At 52.8% G+C, this 13,531-nt stretch overlaps 1 protein-coding gene across 1 annotated transcript in view; it reads left to right on the top strand.

The window, feature by feature from the left end:
* The first annotated feature begins 7,891 nt into the window (after positions 1-7,891).
* The window catches only part of LOC118700706 (zinc finger protein 268-like), a 260,704-nt gene continuing 255,064 nt past the window's right edge, over positions 7,892-13,531 (top strand). Inside the window, 3 exon segments of the mRNA XM_036405302.1 lie at positions 7,892-7,906; positions 8,329-8,679; positions 8,681-8,741. Coding sequence (XP_036261195.1) covers positions 7,892-7,906; positions 8,329-8,679; positions 8,681-8,741 — 427 coding nt within the window.

Genomic DNA, 13,531 nt, shown 5'->3' with positions numbered 1-13,531 from the left:
GTCGTAACTCAGATGCCTGCTCAATGGGGGATTGATTGTAAGCTAAAAGATTTATGTCTTGCTATACCGAGACTTATTAAGCTGGGGGCGATAGACAGCCCGGTGGATATTCTCCATTCGGAGATATGGGATACTTGTACAAAGGTTTTAGCTGAGGAAACTATGTCCTCAGGCTCAGGGAAAGCTCTAAAGTCATGGGGCAGAGTCGTACAGGCTCTGCAGAAAGCTAGAGAACAGCAGGAGGCCTGGAAAGCCGCGCAGGCTTGGTTATTAGCCACGCCGCAGTTGGGGGTGGGCGCAGCAACGCAGACCGTGGAGGGCTTCGATCAGATCGGCACCGCGGAACTGCGAACGCTGGATTCCCCCGAGCAGACCGCTTCACCATCAGAGGGGGGGGAACACGCGCGGGCGTTTTGGCGGGGGGTAACAGAGGAAGCGCGGGAGGCGGCGAAATTGCCGGACCCCGAAGGGGTGGATAAAAGCGCACCCCCTCCGTATGCGTTTGAAAATGGCGCCGAACCGCGTGTTCAGGGCGGAAAGGGAAACATGGGGGGCAGAAATGCAGTCAGCCTGCTTAACAACGCATGCGCGGGCGAGCGGGGGGACGGGGCGGCCCCCGCGGAGGAGCATAAGGCCAATCAGAGCGCTCAGTTCACTTTAGGTCCTTATAGGGCAAGGACCTCCCCCAGTAGGAGGCGGGGGGACCCCAGGGGGAGGGAACGGCCCAACCCCCGCAAGAAGGGGTGGGGTCGGAGCCCGAGAAAAAGGCAGAGCAGCCCGGAAACGTCCGGGCAGTCGACTTCCGACTCGGACTCGGACTCGAGCTCCGACCTCGAGAGGGGATCGGGGAGTTCCGACTCGGATTTGGGTTTTAACAGAAGGAGAGCAGCGGCATACAAGGTCACTAGCCACAGCGCTCCTGCATGGGTGAAGGGGATATCGGAGAAAGATCGAACTCCGCTTACAGACTGGCGGAAAATAAAAATAGCGTGTGCTGAATGGACTCCGTCGGCGAAACTGGTGTTCCCCGTTTGGGTGGGAGGAGCCGGCGGGAATCAAAGGACCTATTTCCCGGTAAACCCGAAAGACGTGCAGGCAATTATTAAAGCAATTGCAGATAGGGGAATTAATTCTGCCATGGTTTCCACACTCATTGACAGCGTTTTTGGAGGGGATGACATGTTACCTTTTGATATTAAGCAGACTTGCAGAATGATTTTTGATGGGGCAGGGATGATTGTTTTTAAGCAGGAATGGGAGGATAACTGTATTAAGCAGCTGGCCCTGGTAACAGGGGCAGACCATCCACTGCACGGCTCCAGCATACAGAGGCTAATGGGCACAGACCCTACAATGATCACCCCTCAGGCACAGGCTGAGGGCTTGCGGGCACATGAGGTTATGACAACAACCCGTGCTGCCCGAGAAGCCATCCGTGTTGCTTCCAAAGTAATAGCCAAACCGTCGCCTTGGTCCACAATAAAGCAGAGTGAGAGTGAAAGCTTCACTCAGTTTGTGGATCATTTACAGGCTGCCTTGGACTCCTCAACATTACCCTCAGAGGCAAAGGGTCCTGTGCTGGCAGAGTGCCTACGCCAGCAATGCAACTCAGCCACCAAGGACATTTTAAGATCACTGCCGCAAGGGTCTAATCTAGCTGCCATGATCAGACACGTTGCAAAGGAAGAACACCTAGCTCCCATTCAAGCAGCAGTTCACACTGCAATAACGAGTGTCATGGCATGCTTTAAGTCTGGCCAAGCTGGGCACGTGGCAACAAACTGCCCCCAGTCAGGGCACCCACCAGCAGCTGCTCCACCATGCCAGGGGAGACCTAGGGGACCATGCTGGGCATGTGGAAAGAAAGGGCATTTAGCTAAGGAATGCAGATCCAGGCATCAGGGAAACGGGAGAGGGAGGGGGCAGCCGGGCCGTATCCAGCCTCCTCCCACCTGGAACATGCAGCGGCCCAGCTACAGCAACCCCCAATGGGGCACAGGGCTTTCATGCCCACCACCTCCACCCCCTCAGGGAATGACCAACTTTGTCGCCCAGCCAATGGCTCAATCGAACCCATCTGCACCTCAGGAATACCAAGAACCGCTCCCTGGGGCCGAGGCCCCTGGGTGGCTTTGGCCATGAAAGCATGGGAACGGGACCCATGGGTGGCCTTCGCCGTGAAGGTGGGGAAACACCCACTGATCGTGTGGGCAGTGTGTCGTCTCCACAACCGCTCCGACGACTCGGCCATCTGCCTTCCCTTTTGGGTGGACACAGGGTCAGATGTCATCGTCATCCCAGACATACATTGGCCTCGACCATGGAAGCTAGAAGTAGCCCCCATGGTGGGCGGAGTCGGAGGGCTGTCCCGAGCCTACAAGAGCACCCAACCAGTGGCAATAACCCTCTGCACCGAGAGAGGACCGGGAAGAACTATCACCCTCACTGCATATGTGATGTCGGACTGCCCACCCTTGCTAGGGAGGGATGCCCTAGCCCTGCTGGATGTTAGGGTGACAAATTTATTCTAAGGGCCACTGTTGCGTACCCACCATTACCCATCAAGCTGACTTGGAAATCAGCTGACCCAGTGTGGGTCGAACAGTGGCCCTTGTCAACGCCTCGAATGACTGCCCTCATTGAGTTAGTTAGCCGTGAATTACACAAGAATCATATAGAACCCTCCACAAGTCCATGGAACACTCCGATCTTCGTAATACCTAAGCGGTCTGGTGAAGGCTTTCGACTCCTGCATGACTTGCGAGAAGTGAACAAGAGAATCCAGCCTATGGGCCCTGTGCAAACTTCGCTGCCCATGAACTCTGTGATACCGAAAGGACAACCCTGTGCAGTGCTCGACATCAAAGACTGCTTCTTTTCTATTCCCCTGCACGAAGACGACAAGGAGCGTTTTGCCTTCTCCATCATCTTCCCAAACAGCCAGCGGCCCAACCTACGCTTCCAATAGAAGATGCTTCCACAAGGAATGCTCAACTCCCTGACTATCTGCCAGATCACTGTGGACCGAGCGCTAGCACCAGTCCGGCAGAGCAATCCGACTGTAACCATCGTGCAGTACACGGACGACATCCTGATCGCCGCACCATCCACGAGACAAGTGGACCAGCTGGTGTCTACCATCTCCGAGACCTTAAGGACAAATGGCTTTGAGGTAGCAAGTGCAAAAATAAAAAAGGGACCGTGCGTGACCTTCCTAGGAGTGGGAATCACAAGCTCCTACATAACTCCTCCCCAGATGAAAATCCGCCGAGACATCAAGACGCTCCACGACATGCAACAGCTGGTAGGGTCCTTACAGTGGCTCCGCAACATCATCCTGATTCCTCCCGAGGTCATGGACCCTCTGAATGACCTCTTGAAAGGGAAGAACCCATGGGAGCAAAAAACCCTGACACCGGAAGCGGTAAGCTCGCTCAACTTCATCGAACGTCAGATGTCAGAGAGCATGCTCACCAGATGGGACTCAAGTGCTCCAGTCGATCTGTATGTCCACTTTACAAAAAAGGGGGGAGTGGGAGCCTTAGCCCAAGGACCCCCCGACAAGGCCCAACCAATACTATGGGTGGTCTTGGGGAAACCGTCATGTGCCTTTTCCCCGGGAGTCGAGTGCCTCTGCAGCCTCATCATGAAAGGCAGGAAACTCGCCCTAAGACATCTGGGCATCGAACCTTCCAGGATAAGCTTGCCTCTCCGCAAACAGCTCTCTGCGCAGTCAACAACAATATCGGAATATCTAGCCATGGCCCTTACAGGCTTTGGAGGAGAGATTCGCTACGCGGAAAAACCCCCTTGGACTTGGCTGCTCACGGTCATCGATATCGACCTCCCACCAAAAGTACTTGACCGACCGCAGGCGGGACCAACCATCTTCACGGACGCATCATCACAGACCTCCACCGCGGCGGCAGTATGGCAGTCAGGAGAACAGTGGCAATGTGTCAAGGCAACCGACCCCACGCTTTCGGTCCAACAGCTTGAAGCAGCAGCTGTAGTGCTAGCATGCGGACTGTTCCCAGAAGAACACCTTAATATTGTGACTGATTCCATATTTGTGGCCAAGCTCTGCCTAGCCATGTCCGGACCAGGTGTGTCAGTGTCCACAGTGGCAACGATGCTGGAGGAAGCACTCTATTCACGGAAAGGCACCATATCAGTCATCCACGTCAACAGCCACGACCCGGTCAGAGGATTCTACCAAATAGGCAACGACAAGGCTGACACCGCCGCAAAGGGCGTATGGACACTGAAAGAAGCTCGTCAGTTGCACGAATCCCTTCACATCGGAGCTAAAGCGCTTGCGAAAAGGTGCGGGATTTCTACTGTGGACGCAAAGCACGTCGTCGCTACGTGCCCCCACTGCCAGAAGTCGCCACTGTGGTCGAGTGGCGTCAACCCCAGAGGCCTCAAAGCCTCAGAAATATGGCAAACAGACTTTACACAATGCCAGCTGTTGAAACCCCGAGCGTGGCTAGCAGTTACCGTAGATATGTACAGCGGCATGATTGTGGCCACACAGCATCTCAAGACCGATTCCAAAGCGACCATCCAACATTGGCTAACAGCCATGGCATGGCTTGGAGTTCCAAAACAGATCAAAACAGATAACGGCCCAAACTTCATCTCAAAGGTAATCCAAGCATTCGCCTCGAAATGGAACATCGCCTTGGTGCATGGCATCCCATACAACAGCACCGGGCAAGCCATCGTCGAAAGAGCAAACCAGACTCTGAAAACTAAGCTGGAAGTGCTAGCAAAGGCAGAAGGCTTCACCAATGCCATTCCCCCGGGTGACCAGGCGCGCATGCTGGCAACTGCGCTGCTAGCGTTAAATCAATTCCCTAGGGGGGATGAAACAAACAGTCCTGCTCAGAGACACTGGGCCACTCGGGCGCTAGAGGAAGGCCCACGGGTGGTGATCAAAAATGAACCAGGGGAGTGGGAACAGGGTTGGAGATTAGTGCTCACGGGGCGAGGGTACGCAGCTGTCAAAAAGGACGGCAAAATTAGGTGGTGTCCACTTAGGTCAATCAAGCCCGACCTTCACAGTGGGCGGGACAAGACTGATGAGAATTGTGAGTTTCTATTTACAGGACATGCTTATGGGTCGTCCCTAGGATGCGTACATTCCCCTTCCAGAGGAAAGTGACAGTCCACCAAGCCGCCGGACAGCGCCCGAGAGACCCGCACGGGTGAGACCCAAGCAACAACGGTGTTTCTGTGTGATTATGCTGTTGGGGCTTGTCGCCAGAGGGCAAGCCAGCCCAGACTACTACCCTCATCAGCCCTTCAGGTGGGTCATGCAACATCTTACTGGTGACAAGATGATCAGAGATATCACCACGCCGAACGCCCCGTCCTTCGTGCTTAGCGTCACCGACCTGTTTCCGGGACAACCAAAAGTAGACCCCTATCCTTCACATGCCACACACATGTACCTATCCTACTGGTGCCCAGCCTCAAACCCAGGAAAAAGTTATTGCAATCGCCCAGGGTGGGGATACTGTGGGCACTGGGGCTGTGAAACAATAGTTACAGACGCCAGGCCGTCAGGACCTGGGTGGGACCCACAAGAGCCCGACAGATTCCTGCAGTTCACCTGGGCACCCGCAGGCTGCAAAACACCCGTCTTCCTTCAGGGCAGTTTCTATCGAAACCACCATAAAGTCCCCGAGTCCCGGAAATACACTCACTATAACATGACAGTTTTGCAGCCGAATCACCCTAGCTGGGCCGTGGGCAAAGCATGGACAGTAGTCCTTCAAGGGTCAGGAAAGTGGGTGAATGTGCGAATTACCAGACTCCAATCATCAGCACCCAGAGCAGTTGGGCCCAACAAAGTGATCAAAAGCACACAGAAAGGGAGAAACATGACCTACCCCAAAGCCTTGCCCACAAGGGTCACCGACGTCCCGACTGGCGATGAGGAAGCCTTCCACATACGCCGCTCAGCCAGGTCAGGCTCGGACCCAATCCTTCGCATGTTAGAAGCTACCTTTCTATCCCTGAATGAATCTAACCCTAACCTAACCGACTCCTGCTGGCTTTGCTACGATGTTAAACCCCCCTTTTACGAAGGAGTCGCTTTAGATACCCCCTTCAGCTATTCCACAGCCGATGCCCCTCGCCAGTGCAGATGGGACACACCCCGCAAAGGAATTACCCTGAGTCAAGTCACAGGTCAGGGCAGATGCTTTGGCAATGCAACCCTAGCTAAGCGGAAAGGCGACGTCTGCACCGAAGTAGTTGAGCCTGACAGGAAGAATAATAAGTGGGTAGTCCCATCTGCATCTGGGATGTGGGTTTGCCAGAGATCTGGAGTGAGTCCCTGTGCGTTTCTTGCCAAATTCGATAACTCTAAAGACTTTTGTCTTCAAGTTCTGATCGTCCCTAGGGTCCTGTACCACTCAGACGAAGAGGTGTACCACCTTTTCAAGGAAAACAGCCGACTCCACAAGAGAGAAATATTAACAGGTATAACTATCGCAATGCTGCTCGGCCTAGGGGCGGCTGGAACGGCAACAGGTGTCTCAGCCCTAGCAACTCAACACCAAGGACTGTCCCAGCTGCAGATGACCATCGATGAGGACCTGCAGAGGATCGAGAAATCCATTTCCTTTCTAGAAAAGTCAGTCTCCTCGCTCTCAGAAGTGGTCCTGCAGAACAGGCGAGGACTGGACCTCCTGTTCATGCAGCAAGGAGGCCTGTGTGCTGCCTTGAAAGAGGAATGTTGTTTCTACGCTGACCACACAGGAGTCGTTAGAGACTCCATGGCAGAACTCCGAAACAGACTGGCTCAGAGACAGAAAGACAGGGAAGCCCAACAGGGCTGGTTCGAGTCGTGGTTCAATCGATCTCCATGGCTCACCACCCTGATTTCTACCCTAATAGGCCCAGTCACTTTAATCTTACTAACCCTAATCTTCGGGCCTTGCATACTAAACAAACTGGTGCAATGCGTTAAAAGGTGTTTGGAAACGGCTAACATTTTGTTTCTCGAGTGCCGACAATTACTTTAAGGCACGCCACTTACTAACACACTTACGATTTTACGCTAATTCTACTAACCCATGAAATTTTGTAACCTTTACATTTTATAAGATTTTTACTAATCATGAGGGGGGGAAATGTGGAGAGCTAGGGATCTGCGTGCGGAAGATCTCGGGCTGTACAGGTAGATAAGAAAGCCCCCCTCACCCTGCAGTCTGACCGTTGCTCCATACCCGGCCACACCCGGCCGGACGTGAGCAGAGGGAAGTGACACAGACTGCCCAAGCCATAAATACCCCTGAGACCCCTCAATAAACGCCATTTGCTGTCCACCACATTGGTGTATGTAGCATTGGACCGAGTGACCCTGGGCCTTGGGTCACCGTGCCGGACCTCCCGAACCAGGTCGCCAGGCCGTAACGGCAACACATCATCCCATTGTGGGATGCTCCGCCCAGGGGGAGGATCCAAGCATTCCTACCTGGATGTAAACTGAGGCTTGCAACACCAGGAGCAGGTTGCCTACTGGATTCCCAGAGGACAAGAGCTCCAGAACCACCACTGGACCTCCAGAGGAAGACCAGACCCTTCTACAGGATCACTGCTAGGACAGAATTACGTTCAACACTCCAACAGGACTGCAGCCAATATTTAATGGGACTGCTGCCACCACCCTGAGCAACAGGGTGTCAGGTTATATCCTGACTCTTGTCAGTTTAAGGCAGTATTTCTGTATCATTGCCTTGATCTTCATTTTCTTTTTAAATTGTAATTCTGACTTAGACTCTCCCCCAGGTTTGCCTTCAAACCAGAAAAGACAACAATGTGCGCACCCTTTGTTTTCTTCCTAGACCAGGATTTCCCATTCCCAAGTCTTGATTGGATGGAGGAGGAGGCTGCGAGGGAGAGGAAGGAGCCCTGGGACACGCAGGCAGGTGAGGAGGAAGTCAGTGCCCCTTTCCCCCTCTCTCCTGCTCCATCTCTCAGCCCAGCACGTCCCCTGGCTGCAGGACAACCCTGCTGCAACCCCATCCTGCCAGGGATGCACTGGGGGGATCTCCTTCCCCTTCCCTCTGGCACGGAGGCAAATTCCATCCTCTCCTTGTCCTTCCTCCCTCAGAGAAGGAGCTGAGGATGGAGACCAGGGAGGACAAATCCCCAGAGCAGAGCCACGTGGAAGAGGCCATTTTAAATGGCTCCACGGTGCAGAATTCCAACGTGGAGGAAAAGCCCCAGAGATCCCAAAGAAGGAGAGGCTCAAAACCCAGCCCAGTGTGCTCTGAGGAGGAAAGACCCACCCTGAGCCAGGAAGGTGGACAGAGCTTCGGCCAGAGCTCAGAGCTGGTGGTCCATGGGCAGCTTCACAATGGGGAGAAGCCCCACAAGTGCTTGGAGTGTGGGGAGAGCTTCAGGCAGAGCAGCACCCTGATCAGCCACCAGATGATCCACACTGGGGAATGGCCCTACGAGTGTGGGGAGTGTGGGAAGGGCTTCAGCTGCAGCTCTGCCCTCATCATCCACCAACGCATCCACACTGGGGAGAGGCCCTATGAGTGTCCCCAGTGTCAGAAGAGGTTCCACACCAGCTTCCAGCTCCTCCAACACCAGTGGACTCACTCAGAGGAGAGGGCCTTCCTCTGCCCAGACTGTGGGAAGGGCTTCAAGCACAAACTCCACCCTCATCACCCACCGGCGCATCCACACTGGGGAGAGGCCCTACGAGTGTCCCCAGTGTGGGAAGAGCTTCACCAGCAGCTCTCACTTGAGAAAACACCAATGGAGCCACCAGTAAGGGAAGGCCTGTTATTAAATATTAGACCCCAAGGTTTCCGGGTGTGGGGGGGCCTGGCTTCTTCTGGCCCTCGCTGCTGGACCAAAGGCTGCACCTGTGGTGTTTTCACCCCAGAGATACCTTTGGCCAGCTGGGTGCTGCAGCTGGGCACTCAGAACAAATCCAGGCAAAGTAGGAACTCAGTTTACCTTTGGTGGAAAAGGTTCAAGCAGCAGTGAAGAGAAAAGGACCAGGTTCTGTCATAGAGTCTTTAATCCAGAGTTTTGTTGCAGCATGGTAGGCCTCTGAATGTGGTAACAGCTCCAGACAGACACCCCGGCCGCATGGTCTCGTGTCCTTTTAAGCCCTGGGGACAGGGGGAGTGGACGGACAGGTGAGGGCCAAACAGGTGGGAGGAGGGGGAGGCTCCCGGGATACAGACACTTGGACAGGCCAATGAGCCCAGACCAGAGGAGCGTCTGCCAACCACACGATGCCATGCTGGAATGTTAAGATTGATGGACAGCTCTTAGGCAGAAGGGCAAAAGGGGAGGGGGAAAGGTTGGCGCACCTGAGGGGTTTGAGATAGGTGAGACAGGAAACCACTGCAACAGCCTGCAAATGCCTCGATTGCAGGAACAGCTTCATGCACCATTCCAGTTTCATCCCCCATGGGAGAACCTACACTGGGAAGAGCCCTGAGGATCCATGTTCCCCATGACCCATGCTGGGAAGACACCCGTACCTTTTCCTGCCCCTGCCAATGACCTGATGTGGGATGGAAGAACGTGAGGGTCTGGCCATGGCCCTGTCATCACATTCACTCCCACCTCAGAACATTGCCAGGGGCAGGGAAGGGACTCTCTCTCTCTCTCTCTCCCTGAGGAGAAGGGTGTCCTTTCCAGGCAGAGGAAATTGTGGCCAGGCAGACCCAGTGAGTTGTGTTGTAGTTTTCCCTGTAAACAGTTATATTTATCCCTTCTGTTATCAATATAATTTCTGCTCCTGTTTGTTTCCTTATCTCGTTGCTGTTCCCAATAAATTATTCTTATCCCAGCCCGGGATCTTTGCCTTTTGTGATTTCCATGGGAGGAGGGAGGGCAGCGAGGGCAGTGCGGTTTTAGCGGGAGCAGGAAATTGGGGAATCCCATTCCTGAAGCCCGGCCTGTGGAAACCGAGCATCCCAGCTGGTGGCAGCCCTGGTGGCCATGGCAGCAGCCTTGGGAGCGGGTCCCTGGCTGGGGCTGTGGGAACCTCTTCCCTCTGGTGCCCAGGGACAGGAGTGGAGGGAACGGCTGCAGCTCAGTCGGGGCAGGCTCAGGTTGGATGTCAGAAAAAGGTTTTTGGCCAGAGGCTGCTGGGGCCCTGGCCAGGCTCCCCAGGGCAGGGTCCCAGCTCCAGGGCTCTCTGAGCTGCAGCAGCGTTTGGCCAGCGCTGCCAGGCCCAGGCTGGCATTGTTGGGGTGTCCTGTGCAGGGCCAGCAGTTGGACTGGAGGATCCGGATGGGTCCCTCCCAGCTCAGCCAATTCTGTGCTTCTGGGATCCCATCAGCCTGGGGATGGGGGCTGCCAATGGTTGCCATGGCAACGGGCTCTGGCTGCAGGCCTGAGCTGGTGTCCATGGCAACCACCCCTGGCATGGGGTCTCCATGGAGCTGCCAAGGGACTGAGCATAGCAACAGGGAGCTGGTGATGGTTGCCATGGAAACTGACCATAGCAACAGGAGGCTGGTGATGGTTACCATGGAAAGTGACCATAGCAACAGGGGGCTGGGGATGGTTGCCTGCTAAGGATCTGATTTGTCCCAGGCCCTCAGAGGGGTTCCATGGGGACTTTCCAAGAGTCTCCAGGCTGTTCCAGAGCTGGAATGTCACACACAGAGACTGGGGCTCCATGGAGACCTCCCAGTGCTTTCTGGGGATGGTAAAGAGCCCTGTGGTCAGAGGCAGTCACAGCCATTCCATGGTGACATCCCAGGGCACCTTGGGCTGCAAAGGCACCCATCTGTCACAGGCACTCACGGGGGCTCCACGGTGACATCCCAGGAGTCCCCAGGCTGCCAAAGAGCCGGGATGGCCCAGACACTCAAAGGGGTTCCTGTCATGGGCACAGTGGGAGCTTCAGGCAACGTTTAATATTAGAGAAGCTCCTGTTGGGTCACGAGGTGCAGAAAGGAGCCCCAATAGCCCCCACAGATCCCCAAATGTCACCTTTGAGTCAGAGATGACACAGACCCAGATCAGAAGGCTGAGGGCTAAAAGCCACCTCTTTTTTCAATCCTCTTCTTTTATATCTTGGTTTGCTACAGGTGGACCTCACTGGTCATTTAATCAACACATTTCACATGATTGGCCAATTAAGACAACACCCTTCAGTAAACAACTTTATGGAAAAAAGTCAACCTATTTCAAACATTGTCAGGGCACCAGTTATCGATGTTTGTTTTATGTTGGGCCTTTCTGGGGGCTCCCTGGATGGGGGAAACCCTCCTGTAGCAGTTCTGTGCCAGGTAAAAAGAGATGCATGGGACTTTTTCAGTCTTCAGCTTCTTGTTTATTTTCATCTTTTCTAAAGTTTTGCATTGCTGTCCACACCAGGCTCAGCATGCTGGAAAAGCACCGCAAAATGGCCCCAAAATATATGGTTTCAACATCTTTTATAGTTGTCTCATTGAATTAACTCTTAAAACATACATTATTTCTACTTATCTACCAATACCTCTCCCCTTGACTGTCCACATGACCTCTGCACTGTGCTTTCCTTGACCAATCACCCTGTGAATTAAGAGTTTAAAGAAACTGCAAGTGTTAAAATCTAAAGGAAGGCTAATATAGTCGGGGGGGAGAGTATTGCGAGAGAAGTAGAAATAAGAAGGGATAGTTAATTATTAGCAGATAAAGTAGTTAAGTCCAGGGCAATATCTCTGCCTGTCAGAAATCACCTGCCTGTCTTTACTATGTTTCAAGAAGCAGGGTGGGATGTGGATTGAATTGTGGAAGAGGACTGTGGCCTGCACCTGGGCCCTGAAACTTGAGCTGTAGCCATGGGTTTGGAAAGCCTGCCAACAAGTCATAAGTAAAGAGGTCAAATTGAGGAAGACATCTTTGCCTTCATCTGAAGGAGACCACTCCCATTTTAAAACCTCCCGACCCATTTGAAGTGAAAGACTGCACAAGCGTGAAGGAACTTTGGACCCAATTATTATACTTTTTACTATGAAGTGGGGATAGGCAGGGTTAGGTAATGAATATGTATTAGGCACTTTGGAAATTATATGAATATATAAGACTTTTTCAGATAAATAGAGAGCCAGAGCCTGTAATTCTTTGCACATGCCTTTGGGAGATTACTCTGCTTGTATCTGGTGCTGTCAATACGCACACCACTTTCTAACTTTAACTGCTTGGGGAGTTCTATTCCACACCTCATTTGATGACCGTGGCAGGACACTTCTCTGCCCCGGCGAGAGCAGCCAGGCTGAGCACGTCTCTGGGCACCCCCAGGACATTCCTTTCCTGGAGGGACCTACACTCTCGGCTGTTCATTGCAGGGACAGACAAGAACTGCTGGGACTGCGGATAATGGGTACGTTTAAATCTGTGTAAAGTAACCCACAAGCTGCACGCAGGGGAAGGGCTGTTGGTAAGCCACACAGAGACATCCTGCACACAACGTGAGCCTGTACAGTTTCCCTTTGGGTTTGTTGCCGGCAGAAGGATTTTCTGTGTTGATAAGGACCCGCTAGCAATTCTGGGGGTGAATTGAGCAAATTCTGGTTTATTGCTGCTATTTGATTGTGTGTTGTTATTTTGATCGTGTTTTGATTTTGATGTGTTTGTGTGAGCTGATTGGTGAGGTGAATGTGGGTGAATGCTAAGGTGCTGTATGCTGTGTGTTGAGAGGAGGTGAACACTTTATCCCTTGAGATACCCCTCCCCAGTGATTCTGTGTGTGGACTTTTTAGTTGCAGGGGATGGTATTCCCTTTAGCACCTGGTGGTTGGGTTTAACTGGTCCCTGCCAATGTTTTGGGTTTGGGTTTCACCAATGCCCTGCCTCTGGAACTTGAGAGGCAAGGGTCGGATGCTGTAACACGGTGTCTTTGTGGTCCCTTTTTGCGGGGTTTGTGAAGCTGTAATGCCTTTATTTTCTTGGGTTTATTTGGTGTGGTTTGGGGTTTTGAGGGTTAGTGTGTATTTTTAGTACAATACTGCCATACTGCCATCTTGTGTCAAAAGTTATAATGGCAAAAACCTGGTAATTTTTGCTTTGTGCAGCTGTGATTGTTGGCTATAGCTGTGTGTTGTTGGATGTCTTGTGGTGGCAGTTGAAGCTTGAGCCCGGGTTGAAATGGTTCAGCCCTTTAGGCCACCCCTTTTAGGATGGCTTTAGCTTGAACCAGTGTTTGTGGGTTGTTAGAGCTGTAACAGGGACAGCTTTTGTATGGGAATAGTGGGGTGAGTTGACTCCTGGGATTTGAGCTATGGAAAGGGTTGCCAAGAACTATCAGAGTGATCTGATAGGCACTGCTAAATGATTAAAATATATGATGAAACAACACAACCCAGATTGGACTGACATTCAATTCCTGTTGGATGCTTTAACTGAGATGGAAAAGCAGTTAATTTTGAAAATTAACAGGAACTTCGTGGAAGACACTTGTAGACCAGCTGAACTTGATGCTAAGGAATTTTTCCCCCTTTGAGATCCATGATGGGATCGAACTAAACCAGAAGATTTGGCCAAACTGGAG

This window comes from Molothrus ater, chromosome 35, assembly GCF_012460135.2.
Source record: "Molothrus ater isolate BHLD 08-10-18 breed brown headed cowbird chromosome 35, BPBGC_Mater_1.1, whole genome shotgun sequence".
Taxonomy (NCBI): domain Eukaryota; kingdom Metazoa; phylum Chordata; class Aves; order Passeriformes; family Icteridae; genus Molothrus; species Molothrus ater.
Note: the sequence above shows the minus strand (reverse complement) of the source record. Positions and strands in the feature narration are given on the sequence as shown.